A 27038-nucleotide genomic window follows, 5' to 3' on the forward strand; every position below is an offset into this window, starting at 1 on the left:
TGTAACGCTATCACAGCGCCAGCGATCAGGGTTCAATTCCCACCACTGTCTGTAAGGAGTTTGTACGTTCTCCCCGTGACTACGTGGGTTTCCTCCAGGTGCTCCGGTTTCCTCCCACATTCCAAAGACGTATGGGTTAGTAGGTTAACGTTGATGTAATTGGGTGGCACCAGCTCGTTGGGTTGGAAGGGCCTGTTACCATGCTGAATAAGTAAAGTTTTAAAAGTGTGTGTGTGTGTGTGTGTGTGTGTGTGTGTGTGTGTGTGTGTGTAAATAACTATAAATGACCTGGGTGAGAAAAGGGGTATGATTAGTAAGTAAGTTTGCTGATGACACAAAAATTGGTGGGGTCATAGACAGCAAAGAAAGTTGTCTAAGGATACAGCGGGACATTGATCAACAGAAAAGTTGGGCACAGCAGTGGCAGCTAGAATTTATTCCAGACTAGTGTGAGGTAATTCACTTTGGAAGGTCAAATTCTGGTAGGACATATATAGAATAAATGGCAAGAACGTTAGGACTGGAGGTCGCAAATGTAGTTCCGTTGTATAAGAAAGGTGGGAGGCAGCATAAAGGAAATTACAGACCTATTAGTCTGACGTCAGTGGTGGAAAAGTTATTGGAGTCTATCCTCAAAGACGGGGTTACGGAATACCTAGAGGCGCAAGGCAAGATAGGTCCTAGCCAACATGGTTTTGTGAAGGGAAGGTCCTGCCTGACCAACCTATTGGAGTTTTTTGAAGAAATCACAGGTAAGGTGGATAAGGGAGAGGCGGTAGATGTTGTGTATTTAGACTTTCAAAAGGCCTTTGATAAGGTGCCTCACAAGAGACTGATTAATAAGATGAGAGGTCATGGAATTTACGGGTAGGATAACAGAATGGGTGGAGCATTGGCTGGTTGACAGGAAGCAAAGAGTGGAAATAAAAGGATCTCGTTCTGGTTGGTTACCGGTTACTAGTGGTGTGCCGCAGGGGTCGGTGTTGGGACCGCTCCGTTTTACCTTGTGCATTAACAATTTGGATGATGAAATAAATGGTTTCGTGGCTAAGTTTGCGGATGACACCAAGATAGGTGGAGGAGTAGGGAGTATTGAAGAGATAGGAAGGTTGCAGAGGGACCTAGACAGTTTAGGAGAATGGGCAAGGAAATGGCAGATGAGATTCAATGTAGGGAAATGTGCAGTTGTACACTTTGGAAGCAGAAATAAGCGGGCAGATTATTATCTAGCAGGAGAGAAAATCCAAAGCACAGAAGTACAAAGGGACTTGGGGGTACTCGTGCAGGATACCTTAAAGGTTAACCACCAGGTCGGATCGGTGGTAAAGAAAGCGAATGCTATGTTGGCATTCATTTCGAGAGGTATAGTGTATAAAAGTAAGGAAGTGTTGATGAGGCTCTACGGGGCACTAGTGAGGCCTCATTTGGAATATTGTGCACAGTTTTGGGCCCCACATCTTAGGAAGGATGTGTTGACGTTGGAGAGGGTTCAGAGGAGACTTACGAGGATGATTCCAGGAATGAAAGGGCTTACGTATGAGGAGCGTTTGTCGGCTCTTGGACTGTACTCACTGGAGTACAGAAGAATGAGAGGGGACCTCATAGTGACATTTAAAATATTGATAGGAAAGGACAGAGTAAATGTGGCTAGGCTGTTTCCCTTGGTGGGTGAGTCCAGGACCAGAGGGCACAATCTTAGAATTAGAGGGTACAGTTTCAAAACAGAGATGAGGAAAAATTTCTTTAGCCAGAGGGTGGTGAATTTGTGGAACTCCTTGCCACATACAGCAGTGGAGGCCAGATCAGTGGGGGCGTTCAAGGAGGAGATAGATAGATATCTAAATAGGATAACAAGGGATATGGGGATAAGGCTGTAAATTGGGATTAGAATAGTTTTTTTTTTCTTCTTCTTCTTCCCCCATTCCCCATTTCTATTTCCCTTTCCTTGGAGCAGACTCGATGGGCCGAATGGCCTGCTTCTGCTCCCTTGTCTTGTGATCTTGTGATTAATGTGCACAGAGACCTTGGGTGCAAGTCCACAGATCCTTGAAAGTGTTGATACAGGTCGATACAGCAGTGAAAAAGGCATTCAGTGTGCTTGCCTTCATAGGCCAAGGCATTGTGTAGAAGAGTTGGGATGCCAATTCGCAGTTGTACAAACCATTGGTCTAACCTTAGAGTATTGTGTAGAGTTCTGGTCACCACATTACATGAAGGATCTGGTAGCAATAAGATAATGCAGAAGAAGTCACCAGGATGTTGCCTGGGATGGAGCGCTGTATCTATAAGGAGAGATTGGACAGGCTGGGTTAATTCTCATTGGAATGTAGGAGGCTTGGGTTGACTTTGTGGAGGTTTATAAAATTATGAGGGGCATAGATAAGATAGAATCATTTTCCCAGAGGAATCTAGAAACAGAGGGGACAGGTTCAAGGTGAGATGGGATTTGGGTCTATTGTGGGCAAACGGGATATGCATAGATCAACATTACAGTCAGCATGGATAAGATGGGCTGAAAGGGCCTGTTTCTGTGCTGTATATTTCTATAATTCTATGAAGAAACTTTCTGACTCATTACTACACTTATTGGCACAGTGTTCTGGTGAACCAACAGCAGAACCCAGCCAGTCCTTTGTTACTTAAAATCTGTAAGGAAATGAATTTGATTTACTTCAGTGGGGTCTTCCTTATGAACAAAATAATAGGAAAATCCAATACCTATAAGAAAACATCTGTTCTGCGAAAAAAAATGTCTTCAACAATACTGTGAACGTAAAGTATTTTTATTCATTTTGAGAATCTAGGCTTTTATGACAAGGCCAGCATTTATTGCACATCCCTAGATGCTGTTGTGCTGCCTCCTTGAACTGCTGTGGTCCTAATACAACTACTTTCATCATAATTTTTATCCATAATTGAAAGCAGTTGCTTAACTAGTACATAATGCAAAGACCTATCTGTTACATATTTTGGTTGGTAAAAGCAAACAATAGGTGCATCACAGTGAAAATCTTAATTGTAACTACTGATGAAGTGTCATTGTTGCCTCAGTATTAAGAGTCTTTTCTCTTAATTGGTCACTGTAGATTGCCAATAGTGTGTGGATGAGTGGTAAAATCTGGGAGGGGGAGTGGGGGGAATTGATTTAGAATGTGGGGAGAATAAAATGAGATCAATGTAACATGGGGAATTTGATAGTTGTTGTGGACTCAGTGGATCAAAGGGCCTATTTCCATGCTGGTTGCCTCTATTGAAATGTAGTGATGATGCAGGTACCAATTGTATCATCTTGTATGTTGAAAATTACTGACCCTACGTATTGATAGAACATAGTTTTACCTGACTGTTCTGTTGATTCTGTTATCTATCCATAACTCCGGCAAAATCCCTCACAGTAGCAACATTGTGTGGCATTTGAGTAGCAACACACAATGGGAAAAGGATCTAAGTTTAGGATTCTGTTTTAATCTTTAATCTAGGCAATAAAACTGCAAATTGATTTATTATGTTCTTTTAACAATAAAGGAAACAAAGCAACAATATCATACTATACAGAGAACATATCTGAATAACACTTTTCCCTTTCTTTCTTTCAAGTCCTTGAAATCTCCTAAATACTAAAACAATGAATTAGCACAAGATTCTCAAAGTTAATAAACTTAATCTTCACATTTGCAAATGTATACTTAACTTAATATCTGTTTATTCACAGAATTCTACTGCAAAATTTGCTCTTCTACCAAGCAGACAATCTGTCAGTCAGGTGTATGCAATTTGTGATTTCCTCATCATTTGCCGGGCTTGGTATTAGATGCATTTATTTTTGACTCTTCTGTCGCTGCTGGGCTGACCAAAAGAAGCGAGTGCAGTGACCTGTTCTAACAGAAGCAGTGACTACCTGAAACAAACGATATAAATGGCTATCTGTCTGATGCTCGACTTGTTTCCCTACAGGCATCTGAAATGAGTCATGAGCAAACAAAGGTCAATGTTGCTGTGACCTTAACATGTACAGTTTAAAAAGATGGCTTCTGGCAGAGCTGGACTCAAAAAGCATATTTAATTCATCAAAGGGTCCATTATTCCATGCTTTGAGTTTGCAAGTCCTGATATCTTAGGTGTTCATTTACTTAAGGAAATGAACATGTTGGGAAAGATGGTGGCATGAACAGGAAGAGAAGGTTTTATGGCAAATTTCCTTCCTATGCTCACTCTGTATCAATAATAGAAATATGTATTATTAGAGGGAGAACTAATGCCCAAAAACTATATTATTTCTTTTGGAAACTTACCTGCTCACTGCAGCTGTGGTGAACACCTTTAAGAAGTGTTAGTATCCTTCCAGTAATGGCAGAGACATTCAAAATTCACATTGCTGTCTCCTTGTCCCACACCTCTTCGCTAGTAATCAATGAGCACTATGGATAAAGTTGGCTGAGCCCATTTTATCAGTCAAGAACAATTCTTGTTTTCTGCCATCACATAAACAGGCATATGTAGTATTTAAACTGTCCCCGAGACTTCGGCACAGCCATATTTCTTACTCACTTTATTAACTTAATCCTGTTTTTTCTCTTAAATTAGGGAGGATGGCCTCTGGTGATTCATTTTGCACAAAACCCAGGTTGCCAACTCCTTTACTATATTTATGCTGTAAATATTTAGACTGACTCGTGATGAATTATATTTTGAAATCATGAGAACCACATGATGTGACCTCTATGAATCTACAGAATTCAAGATAATATACAAGATTTTTTTTCAGAGATTCCCACCACTATCACCTCTTTATTCTCAGACACCATTTTATAGCTGTGTAGATCCACTTGTTACATTCCATCTGAATCAGCTGTGGTGTCTCTTTGGATGGAATTGTGTTATGCAATGGTTCCATTGTCTCCCATTCTGATCAGACTTAAATCAGTTTAACTACAATAGCAACTTTGTAAAACAAACTGACAGAGGAATTACATTCAAGTTCAATACTGATATTGCAAAGCTCAATTTCAATCTTTATACCCTGGTTATGATATTTGTTTTTTTACATTTCAGATTTATTTCATTATTTTTTCTTTAAAATTCCAGCAGTCTCCCTGTCTCTTTTATCACTTCTTGCCCAGTCTTAAATTTGGACTATTATTTCTCATATCCCCAATACTAATGTCTGTCTCTAGGTATATTTTCAGTTGTTTAAAAGTAACTTCTATTTAGTAACATTTTCCTACTTGTTAACATATTAGGAATCTTTTCCAAAATGCCTGGTGGTACTTGGGTCTTTACAAATAATGTGAAAATATTTATAGCTGCCACTTTCTTTAATACAAACAAATTATAAATCAGCAGAAAAATCAACACTATTCTTGGTAAAGAGCGCTTCAAATTCTATACAGATTTTCAAAACTACTTTCTTTCTTGCACAGACCATCTAATCACATCACCCCCTCCTTGATGCTCCCTTCATTAGTTGGCTGCCAATTATGTTGGACAATTATAGTACTCTTTAATAAGGTGACATTACATAGGCTAAGGGCTATTAAAGAAGCCTGGAAAATTATTCACTTTGTTGGCAATGATTGATAATTTATAATCCACAGCAACAGCCGTTACAGAGTACTAGCACAGGAATGTGATCAATTGGCCTCCCAGGGTTTGGGTTTTAATTTTTAATAGGTCTCTGCTGACCTTGGTAGCAGTAGATATCCGAACACAGAAGTTCTCCATGTTAAGAGCATAATGAGAGAAAATGGTTAGCAGAAGCTGTATAATTATTGCTTTTTTAATTAAACCCGAACTCTTTTTGGACTAAAATAAGATGGCTGTATTGCTACAGAGCCAGAACACTCGAGAGATTCAGTATGATGAATCCCTAACCACAATTCTTCCTCGGTCTTATTCATTTAGAATTTCCCAGCTTTTATGGTCATGCTTTCAGCCACCCAGTTCCTTCCTTAATCTTTCTGCCTTTTCATCTTTTCCCCCTTTAAGGTGCTCCTTTTAACTCTTTAACCATTTATCATTATACCCCTTTCTTTGTCTTGGAGCCAATTTTTTGACATGCTTCCCTGAAGTACCTTGGAATGTTGTACTAATGTGACACAAAGATGTTAAATTAAAACAGAAAATGCTGGTGATACTGAGCAGGTCAGGCAGCATCTGCGGAGAGAGAAACAGAGTTAACATTTCATGTCAATGACATTTCATCAGAATCATTCATCAGCTTAATTTGCTTATTTCTCAAGTAAATACCTTTTGTTACAATTGATGTGGTACCTGGAAACCAATGCAACATGATGAACATGCTTGCTGTTTTTTCATTTAAAGAATCAATGATATTCTTACTCATCGCTCCACATCAAATATAATACATTGAATTCCATACCGATATTACTATATGGTCGACTAAATAGTGTGACTGCTTTAAATCTGTCAAGCTGTATTTTTCAGGATGAAACATTCAATTTTATCTCCAATTTTTCATTCTTCTCTTTCATCATTTAAACTCCACACTAACCTTAATTCGTAACTGGAGTTTTAGCTGAGGTGTGAAGATCTTAGTCAGCCTCCTAAAAGCATGCTTAATACAGGGGAGGGACACCAGCCATGGCAGATCTTTGTCCTTTCTCTAGGTGCTCCAGTAAAGATTGCATAAATAGTTCTGAACATAATTCTTAACTTTAAGACCCTCACAATCCAGATTGCTATTGGGTGAGCCAGAAGTTGAAGAGAATTTTTATCAACAGCTGATATCAAGCTTCTTTTGGAGTGTAATCTAATAGTGGAATGAAAATGATTCTTAAAACTTCCTTTCAATGGAAATTTATGTCTATTAAATGGAGGCATGCTTAGTTGGGGAATGGAAATCCCCACCACGAATTTGCTTTTGGATGTGTGGGACATATTGCAGCATATGCGAGTCTAACTCCGCTTTCAAATACAATTGCACTGAAGTCAGTGGATCCAAATTTCAGAAGCCGGGTACAAACTGCATATGTTACAACTTAATGCTTTTGACATTTGCCATTGATGGCAAGTTTCTCCTGTGTCAACATCAAGCAACCCCAGTTAAGGCAATAGGTATAGGGCACACATGGTGCAAATGGTCACAAAAAATGTCTCTGCTCCATCTTCAGATCGTATTACCTTATTATACCACGATGACATATTTCCATTGTCAACTTAGTATGACTTAGTGCCAAATCAGGTCTAGTTTTGCAACCATCCACAGAAAACCATAGCAATACTGCCAAAACTAATTTGCAGCCACCTGGAAAAGGATACTTCAATCATTTTAGAGAATTCTCTTATAGCCAAATTGTTGAACATGGTAAAACTTCTAATTTTCCTGCAGATGGCATTATTTGTCAAAGAGTTGCACTTGTACAAGACAAACTGACCAGTTTAGAAATTAAATTATAGAATAAAATACATTTTCAATTAGTACTTTAAATTATTATGCACTAATCCCACATTTTACAGTAATTTACTGTACTAATAAACCTGCAGCTGTCTCTCAGCTACATGCTTCTCTGCTGGGATTATCACTTGTCCGGAAGAATTTTAAAAATAACTTATTGCTAGCTTAGTGATTGCACAAATCCCCAGGTGTTTCACTTACCAACTGCACCATGCTAAATTCTATTTCCAAAGCATCTTCTTAACAAGTTGTGTTGCTGTTGAAGATAAAATAATGTGAATAACATGTAATCAATATTAATTTGCATTAATTTTGATTACATGTTATTCACATTATTTTATCTTCAACAGTTTTACAGACTGTACTGCATTCATGCTTTCAATGTCATGATTTTTTTAAATACAGAATTCAAGAGGCGTTTGGGAGTATGAATTAATACATTTCTGTGTCAGATTTCCTATCTAATTTTGATATTATAGCAAAGAACAGACCCAATGGAACAAATATGAATGCTATTTTGTTTAGGAATTGGATAAATACAAAATGACAAAGATCTATTTACTTCTGAATGTAAAATATTTATTCTTTTCTCATAGATTTATGTAAAGATGCCTCATCAAGTGAAGTGTTCCTACTAGCATCTGCTGCCCTTGCCAACATCACATTCTTTGATTCAATGGCCTGTGAGATTTTGTTACAGTTGAATGCAACAAAAATTCTTATACAAGCCTGTCGTGACCATCGACGAGTTGACACTCCTTACTCCAAAGATCAGGTTGGTGAACTTAGTTTGAACAATGCTCTTTATCTGCATGCAGTACTGCAATATATTTCGAAGTCTTAAACTCATTAAAGAGTTAAAACAAGAGTATAAACCATGAAAAGAGTAACAGAAGTTTACTTCTACAATTACTTTCATTTGTTTCTTAATATTTGATTGTATAATATAGAGACTGTGGGCTGGATTGCACCAATGGCCAACCTGCTAGCTGTAGTGCACAGGTCGACTAGCTCTTTCCTTCCGTACATACAGATTGCAATGTGGAAGGCAGGAATGTACTTTTCTTTTCAATCTTTTTATTAATTTTCAAATTAATACAGATTAATATATATAACATCAGTGATTATACATGTGATATGAAGCGATCGGGAGGACAATCATGACATATATAATCATAAAGAATAAAAAATATAATCTAGACCTCATGGTCTCTTAGTAAGTGAATATAATACAAAAAAATCAAAAAAGGAAAGAAAAAGATTTATTGTATAATAAAAAAAAGAGAACCCCCAAATCAAAAATATTATAAGTAATAAATCGAAACAAACTAAAAAAAAATTTCAAAAGAGAAAAAGAAAACTGGACTGATATTTCTCAATGAAAAAAGAGCATTATTATGTCGTCAACTCCACTCCTCTAAGTTCAAAGGTTATTGAAAAGGGATCTATATCATATGAAAATATTGAATTATTGGACTCCAAACTTGCTCAAATTTAAGCGAAGAATCAACAGTGCCACTGCTAATTTTTTCTGAGTTTAAACATGATATAGTTTGAGAAAGGAATGTACTTAAGGTCATATGCAAGTGCATCTGATCTTCCACTCTGTCACTGGACTCAACATCGAGTTCACGGATGAAACTTGTTTGTACTGAGCTGAGGGTTCAGATGTACTTTGCATTTGGCCCCTCAACTTTACACCAGGCATAGCTAATGGATTTGGATTAATAAATTTGATTGGGTTTACTGACCTGGATTGAAAAGGCAAATGAAGGTTAAGTAGATTTTTTTTATTTTACACAAGCCTAATGTTTTTAATTTTTATAACTTGTACTCACTTATTATATTTTTATTTTGTTTTATTTTTGCAATTATTTTTTATTTTTAAATAAGTTTAATATATTTCAGCTGTTTTAAAGTCTCTTAGTAACAGAGTCTTGTGACTCATAATTATCAGAGACACTTGGAAGCAGTTGGAAAGGCCTTCAACAGTACAAGCTGTCAATAGTTCTAAAGGGTAGTTTGGGGCAGGGCCAGAGGACCTGCTTATCTGAGTCCTTGTCATTGGTCATAGACAAGGTCGCTTCATGAATTAGCCATGGCAGTGTGGCTTGGAATGATTTCGGGGTCTGCATGAGGTTTATGCAACAGTGGGGATAACTGGTATTTTGTGGTGGGGGACAGGGCTGGGGAGAGATTGACACGTGCAAAAACTTGTCTGGATCAACCATAATCCCAGCCTTTAAGTTTGATGCTAAACAGGTGTTACATCAATGATATATACTCATAACATGCAATAAATAAATTGCAATGTTTTTCTTTTCCCTATTTAAACGAGTACAACACAGTCATGCAAATTGTAACATTCCCATGCACAAGCAAATAAAAAAAATGACAAACTTGCAACAGATACACACAAGACACATCTGTACTGCATTTGTTCCAGAAAAAGGACTATTTAGAAAGAAAATAATATCCTCTTTTATCTTCAATGTATTTTGCCTTTGTGTTGGCATTTGTACTTATAATATGCCAACATTGTTTTTCCCTGTGAAAATGTGAAATGGTACTGAAGTGCAAGACAAACCAGGAATGCAATTCAAAGTACTTAAAAAGAAATCACAGTAGAATGTCACATTGAAGGAGTCTTGATGTACTGTGAATCTGGACAGAGCACTGGAAAACCAGCGAGTCCTCTGTTGCTAATCATTGGCTGTGCTAAATTACTAAGGAGAACAGTTCAAAGCTTTTCTTAAAGCAGAATGAAATTTACCATGGGGACTTGTTGCTGATCTAAAGGGTAATGTAGCCAAAAGGGATACCAGTCAGAAGCTTTACTTTACCTTATGTAGCACATTGCTCAGCACAGCTAATTTTCAGTGAAATTACATTCCACAGATGGAGCTGAGGTATCACTGACTTTTTTGAAGATATGGCTGTATGCTGTAGATTGTGCTTTTCTTGAGTAAAGGTTTTTGTTTTAATGGTAACATTGCTTTTGTCACAAATAAGTCCTTCTCCAATAGACCTATTTCTAACTTTATTTTTCTGTAATAATAACATATTTTATGGGTTTTTTAATGTCAATCATAGACACATTTAATCTGTTAACCAACAGATGCACTTAGACTGAAGTAGTGATGTTTTTTGGCTCATACTCATTGTTTTCAGCATGTCAAAGAATGGAGAGAAACATCATCCCAGAATCTCTTGACTTTATGAACATTGAGTGAGTATAGGATCAAATGTGCTGATCCTATACTCTGAAGTCCTTTAATGTTCTGAATATTACTTATTTTCTGTAAACTTTTTTCATATCTATTTCTAAATGAAAACTTTTGCAGAGTGCTTTGCAAAGATCAGCAAATTAATTACTTTCTATCACCAAACCTAATGTTTCTGGGTTTTTTTGTTTATTGGGAATTCAATATACATGGAATTAAATGCTGATTATTAAAACATGTTGTGAATGATTTAATGAGAACAGAATGAGGGAATAAAACTCTATTAAGAGATCATTCCTATGACGAGCACTATTTTGTGAGCTTGTTAATGATCTTGACTTAAGTTGCAAGGATTTTGTAAATAAACCTCATGGGTTTCCATCAATGCATACTTGATAATTCATAGTTTTTTAAAATAAATTATATATTTATTCATAACAATTATGCAAACAGCTAAATTAAATGAAACAATTTCTAGTGCACCAATACATCTAAATGACAGATTGTAATGTTCTATATTACGGCTCCTTTTTCTGATGGTCTCATCGTTATAGAAAAGCAAAAGCTTGCATTTATGTTGCATCACTCTCAAATTTGAGGTGGGAGTGGTTGCTCTGCTCCAGAATCTCTCCCTGCTGACAGAGGCAAAGGTCTTGTACTGAAAAAGGCCACGTATGGTGGTTGGGGCCACTCTGTTTTTCTTTTGGAGCTGTTCTGTGGTGATTTGTGCCCCCCGATGGAGAGAATCCTCAGAGTTTTGGGGGCAGCTCATGAGGAGGAGGTGGCTGAGGATAACTGTGATGATGACTTTCACTGTGGCACACAACAAAGGACTTAACGACACCCTACATTGCCTCATGATCCAATAGCTCGTGAACCACTGTGCATGTGCTTAAACCAAGAAGCTACTGATCAGGCTAAGGAGGATTTCTACTCTGATCTGGAAAAATTCCATAGCCAATAGCTCAGAGAGAGGCACACTGATCCTCCTGAATGAATTCAAGGCCAGGGGACAAGTCCTCTGGCAAGATGTGAATGAGTAGGGAAAACTAACTCCAATGCAGTCCTCCTCCTCTTGAAAAAATGCTTGGAGCATGATCTTTGCATAACCAACACCCTATTTACCAGGCAGTCCATAAAGATGTCCATGCGCGTGACTGGTACTGATAACTGTTGGACTGATCATTACCTAAACTGCTCCATTCAATCTGTCACCCTGGCCCCTAAACGGCAGTAATAACAGGAAATCAATGTTGAAGCTCCCAGGGATCCTGCAAAGATAGCACTTCTTAGACTATTGTTTAATAGTTCCCTGAAAGATCACCATGTGTGCAGGTTCAAAATATTGGTGTTCCCCCTTATCAAGGCACCATCACTCCCCACCATAGTGTCTCTGTCAACATATTCACCTGTGCTCTGCAGGTGGCCTTCCCAGACTGCTCTTTCAATTGGTCCTGGGTAGCAGTCTGAAGGCAACACATCTAGGGCAGCAACCCTTTGTGGGTCATCAAAGACATTTCTGCAGCTTCAAAAGAAAGAGAACATCCAGACTGTATTCATAAAGGGGGTACAGTGATGTAGCACTAGGACTTTGAGCCCACAGATAAGGTAGTGAAATAGGAACAGCACTGAGATGGGTAATTTCACTGATTTTTTGATGTTTGCAATATGTGATTTGCTGCAATGAATTATTCTGAGTACTCTAGCTCAGATGAAGTTCATTCTCAGTTAGGACGACTAACCTCCTTCATTGTACAGAAATGAGTGACACTTGTACAGCTACAAAAGTTGCTACTGGAGCACTGCCAGCAATTTCACCACTGAGACACCCAAATGCTGAAAGAAACTGCTCTCTGTTAGTTTGAACAAGTTCTGTGTCTGATTTGCCTGCAATGAGTTCTGAAGCTGCCTTGCCAGGTCTCCCAAAGTCAGCCGCATCCTTTGTAAATAGACAGAATTACAACAAAAATATATGATGTACTCCTTGTAAGGCACTCAGTAAGCAAGGAAAGGTGCTGTATAATTGGTGATGTCACTGGGTACATGTCTGATGCTGAGAAAATGTCAGATGCATTGATGTGAGTTGCACATAGAAGTGCCCTGTCAATTTCCCAATGCACGTAATTTCACATGGATATCCAGTCTAATCAAACCAGGTTATCATTGCTTTTATGAAAAAGTTGTACATAATAGATCTAATTTCTGAATTGGGGAGTCTTGTTCATCTTCATCTCGTCATAAGAACACAAAAATGTAGGAGTATGTATAGACCACGGAGTCCTTCAAGCCTGCTCTGCCAGTTCAATTAGATCATGGCTGATCTAATCAGGGCCTCAAGTCCACTTTCCTATCTGATCCCTGTAATCCCTGATCAAAAGAGTGCCCGATGCAGACCATTCTTTGAAGAATGAAATTAAATAAAAGCAGACAATGGTGGAAATACCCAGGAAAAAAATTACAGTGTCGGTAGAGAGAGGGGCAATACTCGCATTTTAAGTTGATGGCTTTTCATCGGAAGTGGAAACTTTTAAGTATGTAACAGGTTTTAAGAAAATGCAAAGGGAGGAGATGTGGAGGGACAGGAGGAAAGAACAAAGTGGAAGGTCCAGTAGAGGCTTGAAGGCAAGAGAGATTAAAAGACAAAAGGGATGCTGGTGCAAAGCAATATTATAATCAGAATAGGAGCCTGAAGACCCAAACTCAATGATTCAGGAACAGCTTCTTCTCCTCTGCCATCAGATTTCTGAACAATCCATGAACCCATGAGCGCTACCTCAAAATTCCTTTTTTCTGTTGCACTATTTATTTATTTTTGTAATAGGTCTTGCACTGTACTGCTGCCACAAAACAACAAATTTCACATCATATGTCAGTGATAATAAATCTGATTCTGATTCTGGATAAATAATGAATAAGTAACAGTCAAAGTGTATATGGGAATAGCAGAATCATTATTGGGATTTGAATAAATGGGATCGGTGGTTATGATTTGAAATTGCCAAACTCAGTCTTCAGCTCAGAATGCTGTATAATTAAGCACTGTGGTGCTGTTTCTTGAGTTTTCATTGAGCTTAAGTAAATAGTGCAGATGATCAAGGATGGGCTGTTGGGTGTTGATTTAAAATGATACAGCTGGAGCATAGGATCATACATGTAGAATAAACAATTGTGTTCTGCAAGACAATCACCCAGCTTACATTTGGTCTGCCTAGTATGGATGGGACCACATGAGTAAAATATACTAAATTGAAGTACAAGTGGGAAAGGAGAAACTAAAAGAGTAGGTATTGCATGGCCTGCAGATGAATGGAAAGGAGAGGATGTGCCATGGGTGATTTGGGAGCGTATTGTGGAGGGACAGAGCAACTGGATCTGCTGCATTTTCCTTTTCTTTCATTCTGAAACTTGACCAATTAAACATCTTCAGATTTTTAACTTTTAAAAATAAATGTCTTGGTAAATGTTTTAAAGACTGATTGAGATGTACATAGTGGTGACTGTGGATGAACTACATTATGAACAAGTTTAGAATTTTCTAAAGTATCTCCCATGTAAAAAGTTTGTATTTGTCCTCTACACAGACAAATGATCCTTTTTTTTATCACCGGAGGGAGCTTTACCTTGAAAGGTCAGACATTTGAAATAAGTCAATATAAATAAGCAGAATGATTTTTGTAGGATGCCCAATTCATATTGGTGAAGTAAGCAAGAATGAGTTTATTGAGGCATTCAAGGCAGATTAATTGATTTGCCTAGCAACTGCAAAGCAAGGAACTGGGACAATTCTAATTTCTGCCTTTCTTAAACTGTCTGGATATGTAAAATTGTTCAGAAACCAAATGCAATGAAACTTGTATACACTTTAACTGACTGAAAATGTTTGTCATTGTAGAAAGATTACTTTAATCTTAAACTATGATTTACATTGTGTTAGCAGATAATTCTACCCTATTTAAAATCAACTCATAGCATTGTTCCCTGACTGAAGGTGAGAAATATTACTGTTTTGCTTAAAATGACTCGGGGGAAATAGAGCTTAGGGCCTTGACCTTCAATGTTACAAGTTAATTTGGTGTTTGCAGATGATAGTACTAACATAGCAATGGGAAAGGGGAGGATATGGAGGTGTCTGGAAGAGACAATATAGAGATGAGAAAAGAAGCTTAAAAAGATTTTGACTGAATGGAATTGTGTGGAAGTGAGTGAAGCCAGTCTCGCCAAGATGGATAATTTTACAAACGATTGGGGAATGGTTTGGTCATTATATTGATATCTGCAAAGAGCTCAAGAAGAACAAACAGGAAAAATGCTGCATAATCAGTCACAAAGGATGTTATTTAAGACTTTGGATATGATCTTTTTGGGATTGCTGGAAGCTCAAAACTTGGAGAGATTCAAACAGGCAATTAAAGGAAATTGTGGGCATGAACCTAGATGATAACACTTTTAATGATTTTTGTCAGAAAGAAAGGTCAGAAATGGTTCCAGTTAGCAAAGGGTGAAATAAAATCTGCTCTCTAGTGTTGCCAAATTGCCAGTTGAGATTGAATTATTTACAATGAAGTTTATGATCAATTAAGTTGCCACATTGATCATAGTAGTAAAATTGCATGCTAATAAACAACAGGATCTAGGTTGGCTGTGATTTTCACTTTTATGGCAAAAATGGCCACTGATGTTTGGTGTAGGGAGAGAAGCAAATTTGAACTCAGTTGTATGGTTACTTTGCATAAGGATATGGATAGGTGATGTAGTAGGCAAGGTAACGCAAATTGAATATAATGTGAAATCTGGTGTCCTGGTGAATTATTCACAAAGTGCCAGTAGGCAGGTAGAGCAAGTAATTAGGGAAGGAAACATAATATTACTGTGTATTGAGGTATTAGCAAGGCCATGTGTGCTTCTGGTAAACAGAATGGAATACATACTGTGTTGCTGAGAGAAATGAGGTTGGAGATTGCAGCAGACTTGCCATAATCTTCCAATCCTTCCTTACTCATAAAGGAGGTAACACAGAAAACACAGAATATTAAATATGATGACAGTAGGGGCAGTGGAAATAGGGTCAATCAGGGCTTTCAAGATGGAGTTTGATATGAACCAAGAGGGAAAAAAATAAAGGATTGTGGGGCCAGAGCCAGGGAATGGGCCTGAATTGAATACAGCCTATAACTGATGAGCTGACTGGTCTCTTTATGTGCTATATCCTTTCTCTAATTCTACCCTAAGATACTATGAATGTTGACTATTGAAATGACAGACTTTTTAGTTATAAAAGGAAACAGTTCCATCCCTCATAATTAACATTTGATTTTATTGCCATCTTAAGTTACAAAACTAAAATGTCCAGATGAATTGAACATGTCAGAAATTAACAATCATTTCCTTTGCTAACATAGTTAATTCTTTGCTAAATTAATGGGAAACAGCTGTATCTGCTTTCTTGTACTGACAATGTGGATAATTTTGGAAAAGAAGTTACAAATAATACGGCCACACGGTGTCCCAAAACTTCAGCGACCTGGGTTCTATCCTGACCACAGGTCGATGTGGAATTTGTATTCCCTTCTTGTGACAACATGGTTTACCCCCAGATTTTTTGCGTTTCTTCCCACATCCGAAAGACGTGCAGCCTGTTAGGTTAATTAGCTACTGTAAATTACTCTTAGAGTAGGTGGCTGGTGGGAGAATCAGGGGTTGTTAATGAACATATTAGAGAAAATAGGCCATAGTGAAGTGAAGAATGGGAATGAGAAGCCAAATGGCCTCCTCCTATATTGTAAGAATATACGATGATTGTGGAACTTTGTAGCCTAGGAGCAGGCCATTCAGCCCATCACATCCCTACATGGCCAAAAACTAGATTTTATATTAATCTCACTTCTCAGCTCTTGTTCCATAGCCTTTTAGGTTGTGGCTCTTAAAACTATCAAGGTACTTATTAAATATAACAAGTATTTCTGCTTCCACCAACCTTTCAGGCAGTGAGTTCTTGGCCCTGCTTACATGTCGAGGGGTGGGATGGGACAGTTGGGGGGGGGGGGGGTGGTGCGGTGGTGTGGTTTCTATTGTTAGTATGCACCTTCACCGAACAGGACCCAGCTGGAGAGAGAGCTATAACACTCCATGACTATACAACAATATCACTTTCTACAAAGTCATGTTGGAACTTGAATGTGAGATGGATTAGTGACTCATTTGCCTTTCAGAAATATTTCATACTATTTCATTTACTTTGAAATCCCATGGCAACTATGAATAAAAACCTCTGAGCAGTGAATCTATTCTCAGAGGAGAGGGAATAGGGACAACAGGTGGAACTGCTTATTGTTTTTCAAATAGTATTAGAAGATCTTTGACAACCACTTGGCAGACTGACCAAAGTCTCAGTTTAGCATGTCAACTAAACAGCTCCAAGCCAAGTGGTGCTGTCTTAGCATGACACTCATGCGTCAGCCTAGTAATATGAATTCCAAAGCAGGTCTACGTCACAAGCAAGGTTGCCACCAACTGATGCAAATATTCAAGTCTTATTAATTAGTCATAAAACCATAGTAGTTCAATTTCCTGTTTTCAAATCATTGCATTAAAACTTAGTATAACATCTATTTTCTGCAAAGAAATGAACTTAAACATTGATGCATTTTGACTGAATTCTAAGGGTTATTCTTCCCCAGTACATTTAGAGTTCATTTTAAGATAAACAGTGGACAAAGTCATGAGTTAATGCTAGCCTTCTGAGGCCATGAGAAACCAAATATGATCAAACGTCGCTTGAAGGATTGAAGGACATTCATCTGAAGAAGACAGACGTTGAAAGAAAATAATCCAGCAAATCTACCCATATTGTTCCCAGTCCATCAAAATGCTAAACTCACCAAACAGTACATCGATTTAGTCTTGTGATGTGTTACTTTCTTTTCTTGTTTGCTTCAAAGATGACTTGGAGCTTAGCCACTGAAAATGTGGATGCACAAGCATCCTCTGTGTGCTGTAGCTCAATGACTATTACTTGTAAAATTAACTTTGGTTGAACGGTGTAGATTAGCTTAATTAATCATTAAGCATTTATGCAGGTAAAATTTTTAAAAAAGTCATTTACAGTTTAGATGAAAATCTACATTTATTTGTAAGTTATTACCTTACTGTTATATCATAATTCATACCATGCCTCAAGGGCGGCACAGTAGTGTAGCAGTTAGCATAATGCTATTAAAGCGCCAGTGACCTGGGTTCAATTCCTGCCGCTGTCTGTAAGGAGTTTGTACGTTCTCCCCATGTGTCTGTGTGGGTTTCCTCTGGGTGCTCTGGTTTCCTCCCACATGCCAAAGATGTACAGGTTAGGAAGTTGTGGGCATGCTATGTTGGCGTCGGAAGTGTGGCAACACTTGCAGGCTGCCCCCAGCACATTCTCAGTAACGCAAAAAGACGCATTTCACTGTGTGTTTCGATGCACATATGACTAATAAATAAATAGAAGTGATATTGTTCACTGAGTGCGTTTTGATTCAAATATTCATTAGTGTATCTCCACTGAAATAGTGTGCCATGTCTAGTCAACATCAGAATACATGAAAGTTTTCAAAAATGTATGTAATGTAGTTTCATTATCTTCTCTACTGAAAGTAATTATTTATTTGCTGACCTCTGAATTCTATCTTTGATTGGCTAGAAGGCCTGGCTGCCTCTGGGTACCTCATTCAAGTATCCAGTTTTCTTAAGTGAATTTATGTAAGTCCCAGGAAATTGCAAAAGCTGGTGATCCAATAGCCTCTGTCAGTGATCCTATCAAACTTCACAGGAAGTGTAGAAGTCCTTTACCCTGCAATAGTGGTCAAGTATAATAATTGAAACAACAGTATGTTGCTTCTCTGCTGCCAATTCTGAGAACGTTGCTTGCTTCCTGGAACGCAACTGACAGCTGACTTTGCAAGTGAGTGAATTGATAAAAGTTACAATTACTTTCATGGCTTCAGGTTACAATCTAACTGTGAGGTGACGTAATGTGCAAAGTGTGATCTTTCTCTCATTCAGTATTTGAGTTTGCATATTTCCTAGTAGGGGCCATTCGTTACTGACTCAATGTGGGAAATCTGCTGATTGTTCCCTTCCCTGCTCCAGATTAGGAGCATCTTCAACACTATACCCATTGGTCATGAGATTTTCTGTTCTGATGGATTAAAATGATCAGTTAGGGACTTTAGATAAAGCAGTGAAGCACATATATTTTGTCTTAATTATACTTAAGCTCATTGGGATGAATGTTATAGTTTAAAACATCTTGTTTTCAAGTGTTTTTAAGAGATCTTATTCTGAGATATGGGGAGGAAATTAACCTCAAGTATTGGAAAAAATGGAGCTTTAATCTTTGTTGCAAAGATGTGGCAAGATCTACATGAGAATTTCAATGCTTTGCTGGTGTTATGGTGGATGAGAGGGAGAACTCCTGCAGAAATCTAACCATCTGAAAACTCTCCTCCCCAACTACTTCCCACCACTGAATTTTTTGCAGATTTTTAAAAGCAACTACAGTACATTCGGACTGCAACATTTAAAAGAAAGTAAACACACAACATAACTTTCTGCACTTGAAACTTAAGCTAACTGAAACTAAAATGTTGTAATGCTGCTACATTGATATTTTGTTGGAAGTAAGCCACAGAAATAGATTGCTCTTAATGCCTCCATTTACAGTAATGTGCAACACAAATCTCTCCAATGTGTGGAACATCTTTAGTGAGGCATACACTTATGTTTCTACTTGAATTTTTTTTTAAGAAAGAAATAACTGTACTTATACAGTACTTTGCCTGACAACATATTCCCAAAGGTTTTCACAGCCAAGTATATCCTTGAAACATTTGTTATAGAGAAATACAGGAGCAAATGTATGCACAGCAAGAGCCCACAATATGCAGCCTAATATTCAGTTTCTGTAATGTTCACACAAGGATAAACTTTCAACAGGACACCATTAGGCAACATTTCCAAGATAAAGGGAAGGAACATCTGGGGGCCAATTAGCAAATGGAAATATTAAAACTATTTCAGGTATTACTGAACAAATCCTATTAATTTACACCCTATATGATATTTGCTTATGTGTTGTATCTAATGCAGGTGGTGACAATACTGGCAAATATGGCTGTATTAGACCAATGCCCTTCGGAGATGATACTGGAAAATGGTAAGGATTTGTTTAGATTTTTCTGTTTTAACATGTTGTAAATGGGTACATAACAAATAGGGATTCAACTTTACCATAATGAGTAATTGAGAATGACTTCCACCATAATGTATTATCCTAACTATCAGAATTTGGGTACACAAATAAAGCTCAAGTAATTTGGAAGAGTTTTACGTGGTTGACAATCAGAAATAAGAATGGAAGTTGGGAAGAAATTTTACATCCAAAGCTCAATCACAGAAATCTGTGAAATTCTTGAAAGAAAACAATATAAATGGTGAAGAAGGAAATTAAATGGGGGTGAAATTAGTGATTGTAAGTTGTTCATTTCAGGTATCAATTGACTATTTTGTGCTACTAACTGAATTTATATGAATATATTCTGGGGAAAGACTGAGATATTTGTATCTTGAAATATAGCCCTGTGATGTCAGTAATGATGTGTTTCTATTTCATGGAAGGGCATTAATGCATTTGATCCCATTTTGCAAATCAGAAGATGAAAAGGCACTAAGAAAGGACTGACTATCAAAGTTGCATGTTGATGCCATATTTTTATGGAAACATCAGATATAAATATCATATTCTGTGTACCAAACTCCTGATCACATATGTTCAGTGAGAACCTAAGTGGATAAAATGGTCACTCTTGGAATATAATACTTTCAACCTTCCTCCAGTTCAAGTGACAATTAATAATACAAACAGTTTGTTCCTCATGACACTCAAAGAAAAAAATTCTGACTTACCAGTCATTACCTTCAACACCTGCAAAATGTTTAACAGGTTGTGACATTTTTTTGGTATTACTGTTTTATTACAACTCATCAAAGTTACAGTCACAACTCAAATTCTCATTCAAGTTGGTCTTTCCATTAGAGGTTTACATAAACTCTCCTCCCTTTCCCTTCTTCGTGTTAATAACCCCTTCACTCAATTTCTAATTCATTTAACATCATTCTATACCCAGTAAACAACCTTCTTCAGATGTTCAGATTATGTTACTTCATTGAGAGAATTGCCATATCTTGTTATTGTATCAGCTTTCAGTCTGAGAGAGACGGTTTTAGACTTACAAATTTAAGAGCCAGAGTTAAGGCAGTTACAATTTCTGCTCTCCCCTCAGTGATCCAGCAGCATTCACTGTGCCAACACCATGGCACCTCATTTATATGGGACAAAGAGCTGTCTGTTCCATTGTGTTCCATTAGATACCCAACTGCCTGAAAATCTGGCAGCTGCTTACTATCAAATGAGGTGGGGTACATATGTCACACCTCTACAGCCAACATTTTAAAAAAATTCCTTCCTTTGGATATGTTCCAGTCTTGAATCCTTGCATTTGTGAATCCCACTCACGCTCTTCTGGATCTGCTAAGTGTTTCCATTTTCTATTTTTTTTATTGCACCCTCCTGAAAGTTGATAAATCTCATCTCTCTCAACAACACTTAACTTTCTGTAAAGCTCTGGTATGTTCAAGTTTATTGCGGTTTTGCTAATGCATCTCACTTTCCTGGACTGTGTGCTGGAAAAAGAAAACCATCTCAAGTCACTTCTATATCCTCCAAACTTTTTGAGTGGTTTTAATTTTACAATCAGAGTGGTGCTTCTATGAACTTCTTTCTATTTATTAAATATATTGTCCAGTGTTAAATTTTGATGGAATAGCTGAAGTTTAACAATCTCTGGCTTAAATTCTGTTTTATATAATGTTTCTCCCCACTTTGTCTTTTCTCTGACAAAAATTCCTGCTTCTGAGAAAGCTTTTGAACTAAAATGTTAACTTCTGTTTCCTCTCTACAGATGCTCATTTATATGTCTTAGCATTTTCTGTTTGTCTTCTTCCCTACACTCTTGAACTAATTGACTTCTGTTCACTGGAAATTAAGAGAATTGATCCATTAGAACTGAACATTAAAAAAAATATAATATTGCATGATTATGAAGAACTGCTAAATTACAGTCAGATAGCAATTTAAAAAATTTTCAACACAGGTAAGAAAAGATCCGACAGTGTCCCCGTGCCTCCCTTTCAGAGCAGTGTAGGTAACCAGTATAATTATGCACGTCCTACTTTCTTCTACAAATGCAGTTCATGCTGCACCAGTTGGTATAATAAGGACACAAGTTCCTTGCAGAAATGCACACATCTTCCCTAGTACTGGGAAATAAATGACCAGATGTTACAATCAAGCGTGTGGTTACATCTTGCTGATTTAAGTACTGTCTTCAGCCAGATAAAATGATGTTGAACTATCAAAACTTTTATAGCAGTTCTGAATGTATTATTTTAATACATCATATTAATGTTAATGGTTTGCATTTAATCATAAACAAGAGCATTCTTCTACACCTAAATTACTGATGCAAAGTTATGTATGTGCCCACAATTCTCAATGAAGATGATTGTAAATCGTGTGATAGTTTAACAGTCACATTTACTACCTGTTAGATTGGTAACAAATTGCATTATGAGCTGAAAAGCTGTTACCCAAGTTTATTCATTGAAGTAGTAAAAGCAATAACCTAATGGTGGTGGCAGAGAGCCAATAAACATCACCAGGGCAGAGGAAAGAGGACAAGCTTCACTGGTACCAATATGTTAGTAGGCTCCTGAATTTGATTCAAATCTTTATGAAGAAATAGCAGTGACTGAAAAATTCCATCATGTAACTGTATCCGATCAAAAATATTTAAAATTGAAGTTCATATCAGGTATTCATTTATTTTAAAATATTTTAAAATTCAAAGATAACTTTAGTACAACAATTAAACTAGCCCTTTGGTGAATTTTAATTTAAAAATATGTGTGAATGAGATTTCCATCATTTGCAATATTTTACTTTTGAATTGGATTGTGTCTGTCAAGACAGGTTATTAGACAGAAGTGACTGTTCTCTGTCAGTCCAGATTTTGCCTCAGCACGCACTTGGTTTCACTTGCACATATGACATCTAGCCATTTTTTATGTGCAATAAATTTGTTCTGCCTGACCTTTCCACATAAAGCCACAGTTGTTCCATATCATTTTCTGGACAGTTGCTACAGTCAATTCTTCTCTTGCAATCACTGAGTATTTCTGAATTTCTGTTGTTTGTGTTTTGGCCCCTCTTTGTGCTCAGTTTCTCTTCATTCAACATCTACCACTACCCCTTCTCCAATGCATGCACACACGCATGAATTGGCCCACAACTGACAAAACCTGTTCTATTCCAGAGTCCTCCTGTGTTGTTATTGGTTTCTTTCAATCTTTGGCCACTTTAATTCAATAGCTGGTTTAAAAGGTTCTTGCTTTTGCTCAAATCCATGCCTTCATTTATAATTGATACAATTGTAGGAACATTGGAAAGTACAAAACTGAAAATGTTTCAGCAATCCATCTAGCCAGTCTCTTAAACTAAGGTTACTTAATCGCTGGAGATATCTTAGCAATTCTCTCAATTTTTTCCACATTATCTGACTCAGGTATTTAAGATAGTCTCACAAACACATACGCTCCCTTTTTCCTCTAGCTGTTGAATACAAACTATCTTCTGAAAATTATTAAATTAATAAGTATTTATGGCTGTCCGGTTGAAATATTTTATCCTTCCCGTGGCAACCTTGTTTTTGGGACCAGTTTTTCATGACTATAACTTTCTTTTGCTAGTTTGGCTTGGCACTAAAGATTATTCATTTAATTCTGATTATATTAAACAACTTCTGGACTTGAGGTTAAAGTGGCCAGCTGTCATTAAAATATTTTAACCCTTGTCAAGGCAGCCTTGATTTCAGGACTAATTTGCTTTCGAAGACAATTTCATTTCTTCAGCAGTTAGACTTAACACTGATGATTATCCTTTTCATTCTGAAATGAATCACTTTCTTCATCCTCTAGGAATAACTTCCTTATTAACAACAAAGGTAATAATTTTAGTTTCACTCCTTCTATGGCACAAGCAGTTTATGAGTGATAGTCATTCTTCTGGCATCTCAGCTTTGCTTTTTGAATTGCACCCCTTGTTTTATATTGCAACTCCTCCTCGCCACCTACATGTTCTTCTCTAACCTATGTTCTTTTAACTTCCCTTGCAAGGATTTACAAAATGTCCTCTACCTGAAACAGTAACTTGCCTTTTTTCTCTTTCAATATGCTGATGGCTGTGCTATGCATTTCTGCATAAAATAATCTGTATTATTTGTAATTTTTATTGCTTTGTTCAGCTCCGCCTAAGTTCTTTTTACTTCTATCAATCTAAATGTTGCCTCTGTTCCTTTTCAGAAAGATTACAAAACAGTCATCAAAGCTTCTTTCAAAGTTCATCTGTGTACTTCAACAGCTGCTAACATCATTGTATTCATTTGTGCCTCAGGCTATCGTTGGAGGGCTCTGGGTGCATTTCAATTTCTCGCAATCTAAGCTTCATCAGATAGAGGAGAAATTCTGTTCCATGAAAACAAAACATGGAATAAAATGTTATGGATGCTAAATCCATTGTCCGCGAAAGTGAGGACAGAGATCCCGAAACGCAGTCCACCCATGCACGTTCGGTATATTGCAAGCAGATGCTATCTTTATTCTATTTGCAAACTAAGGATATAGAATCTTACCAGTGCTAGTCCCAGAGGGGAGAATGGTCTCCATGGTTTTTGGGTGCTGTATTTGAGAGCTTGAGGGAGGAGAACTGTTTTGTGTCAGCAGGCTCCCTAGACACAAGTTGGAAGTAGTGGAAGAGGATGACTTCACTTGTTGTTCTCAAGAAAATGGAAAAAATGCCACAAAAATTCATTAACCTCAGATGAGGGCCCATGGCCAGTGAATGCATCGTCAAATGCCACATCCCAGCAACCGTACTCTTTTCTTGCTCATTCCTGAATTCAGAAACGTCCCCCAAAATGCACCTATTAATAATATCCATTAATCAAAAGCCATAGATAAAATTCAGATGCTTAACTTAACACTTCTGTTTCCAAAACCTACATCTTGCAACTTGGACCCACTTCCAGCATTTCATCCATAACAGATGTATCTTGGAGATTATCTGTGGAGGATATCTGCACCTGGTCCTAAGCCTCACTGAGGAAATGTTACTACCCATTAGTGAGAAGATCTTTCCTGAGACAGAACTAAGCAATCCTCATACTTAACTATTTTCCTTACTTTCCTCTTTCTTATCAACCCACATTGTATTCTGACTTCATAAGTACCTCTCATCTCTGCACTACAATGCCATTGCCTTCCCCTTGTGCCTTTTCATCTGAGCTATTCTAGAACTGCCCCCAGCCAGACAGTATAGGAACAGGGAGAAGCCATTGATGCTGACTCATTGGCTGAGAATTTCTGTAACATTATGAAAAGTTTTTTGTGCACTATAAAATTGTATCAAAAACCTAAATGTTAAATGAAATCAGGTACTTAGTACTTTTGAATTTTTGAGTGAGTTTCAGATGCAAAATACAACAGGTAATACCACTACACAGAACATTTAGTGTGAATAGCCAGAGATGAAGTTCTAGGTAGTAATATCTTACACTTTTAAAGTGTTTTCATTTCTTTCCCTAATATAATGCATGCCTGCATACTTCCTCACAGGACAAATATGACTACAATTTAAAACTATTGTGGATCTATTTCAAATCATCCTGAGATTGTGTAAAATGTTAAAATAATGCAAACCTTTTTATCTTTATTGTTGTCTTATACTATCTTATACAGATCAACACAATGGTGGGATATAGCTTGACATGTTGTGCAAAAAAAGATCAATCCATCTTTAGATCTTTCTGTCCTGAATCCAGCTTCTGGTAATTTGCTACCGGCGTCCAATGATGCTAATGTCCTATGGCTTTCCCCAACCTTGCCAATATTAGCTGCTAAATGAAGTAGGCTGTCTAATATCACCTACAACTACTTGGACCTACTTCCAGCATGGTATTCTAAGGAATTCAAATGGAAAGAATGCAGTCTCTAGATATTGGACTATGTGTCTCATCTTCAAACTTTTCATTGTGTTAGCTAGAAAAGACCTCAATGCAGCATTCTTTCTGGTTTTGCTGATTCTGATGGTTCATGTCCCTCTTACCATTGCATAAGTTATCAACTTCGGCCATGAATGAGCTCAGTTAGAATTATTTAAATTCAGATAAAAAGTTTGACAAAATTTGGCCACTCAACTAGAAGCAAATTCATTACCCTTTGATGATTGACAGTTTTGACAAAGTTGTGTTTCTGTTTATTTTAGTCTGTATTTTTACTGTATTTTAAGGTGTGGAGCTTTTGCTGGAATTTCTCCATGAACGTCCCCCACCTGGGATTTCAACAGAGGGCGCTGCATTGGAAAGAGTGTTACAAAAATCTGCAGTTACACTAGCCCGCTTAAGCAGAGAGCCAAGCGTAACTGACGTTGCCACAAGTCTGAACTGTAAGAACAACCTGCATAAAAAATATATATATAATTAGATATTCTTCACTGTGTTGGTACTGTGTTGACCTTGTAGTTCACTGGATGGCGTTTAATGCGATGGATATAATTTGTCAGGTACTTTTGTAAAACGTATTGAGAAAACCTACAGAAACTTTTAGTGTTGGACCAAGGAGACAAGGGTCAAAATTGTCCTGGACTGAATTGGTTGATCTTATCCAGGTAGTAGAGTATGCTTGACCAGTGAGAAGAATGTGTCAGCTTCTGATAACTAAGTTCTGAACCTCACTGGAAACTATGGGTGTGTGTGTTTGTGGGTGGGGGGAGAAACAAGAGTTAACATTTCAGATCATTGACCATTCATTAGAATTATTTCTGACCTGCTGAGTGTTTCCAGCATTTTCTACCTTTATTTCAGATTTCCAGCATTTGCAATTTTCTTTTGCTTTTGGAAAAAATGGCCATGTGGACAGAGAATAGAGCCAGTGTTATTCACAACTGAATAATCTGCCAGCAATCACTGTTCAAAATCAAGCGTGAAGAATTGCCGGTTAAGCAAAGCATTGTAGAATTGTCAGCACTGGTAGAATTGTATCAATATAATAGTCAACGTCTTTTAAGAAGAAGAGGGAAAGAAAGGGAATAAGGAATATAATATTTATTCAATATGATACACAGATATTACTTCATTTTTTTCTGTTTTTATTTCTGGTTCACTTTGGGAGCGTTTCTTGGATTTTATCAGCATTTGGTGTAATCAGGTATTTTTGATTATTAAGGAAACTTGAGTGATGAGATAAATCAACTTTCA

The 27038-nt window shown here is 37.3% G+C and overlaps 1 protein-coding gene across 1 annotated transcript in view; it reads left to right on the top strand.

The window, feature by feature from the left end:
• Window positions 1-27038, top strand: part of LOC127577824 (protein inscuteable homolog) — a 311294-nt gene that overhangs the window by 279754 nt on the left and 4502 nt on the right. Inside the window, exons 10-12 of the mRNA XM_052029408.1 lie at window positions 8011-8189; window positions 19759-19825; window positions 26072-26227. Coding sequence (XP_051885368.1) covers window positions 8011-8189; window positions 19759-19825; window positions 26072-26227 — 402 coding nt within the window. The remainder of the gene's footprint in view (window positions 1-8010; window positions 8190-19758; window positions 19826-26071; window positions 26228-27038) is intronic.

This window comes from Pristis pectinata, chromosome 14 (genome assembly GCF_009764475.1).
Source record: "Pristis pectinata isolate sPriPec2 chromosome 14, sPriPec2.1.pri, whole genome shotgun sequence".
Lineage (NCBI taxonomy): Eukaryota > Metazoa > Chordata > Chondrichthyes > Rhinopristiformes > Pristidae > Pristis > Pristis pectinata.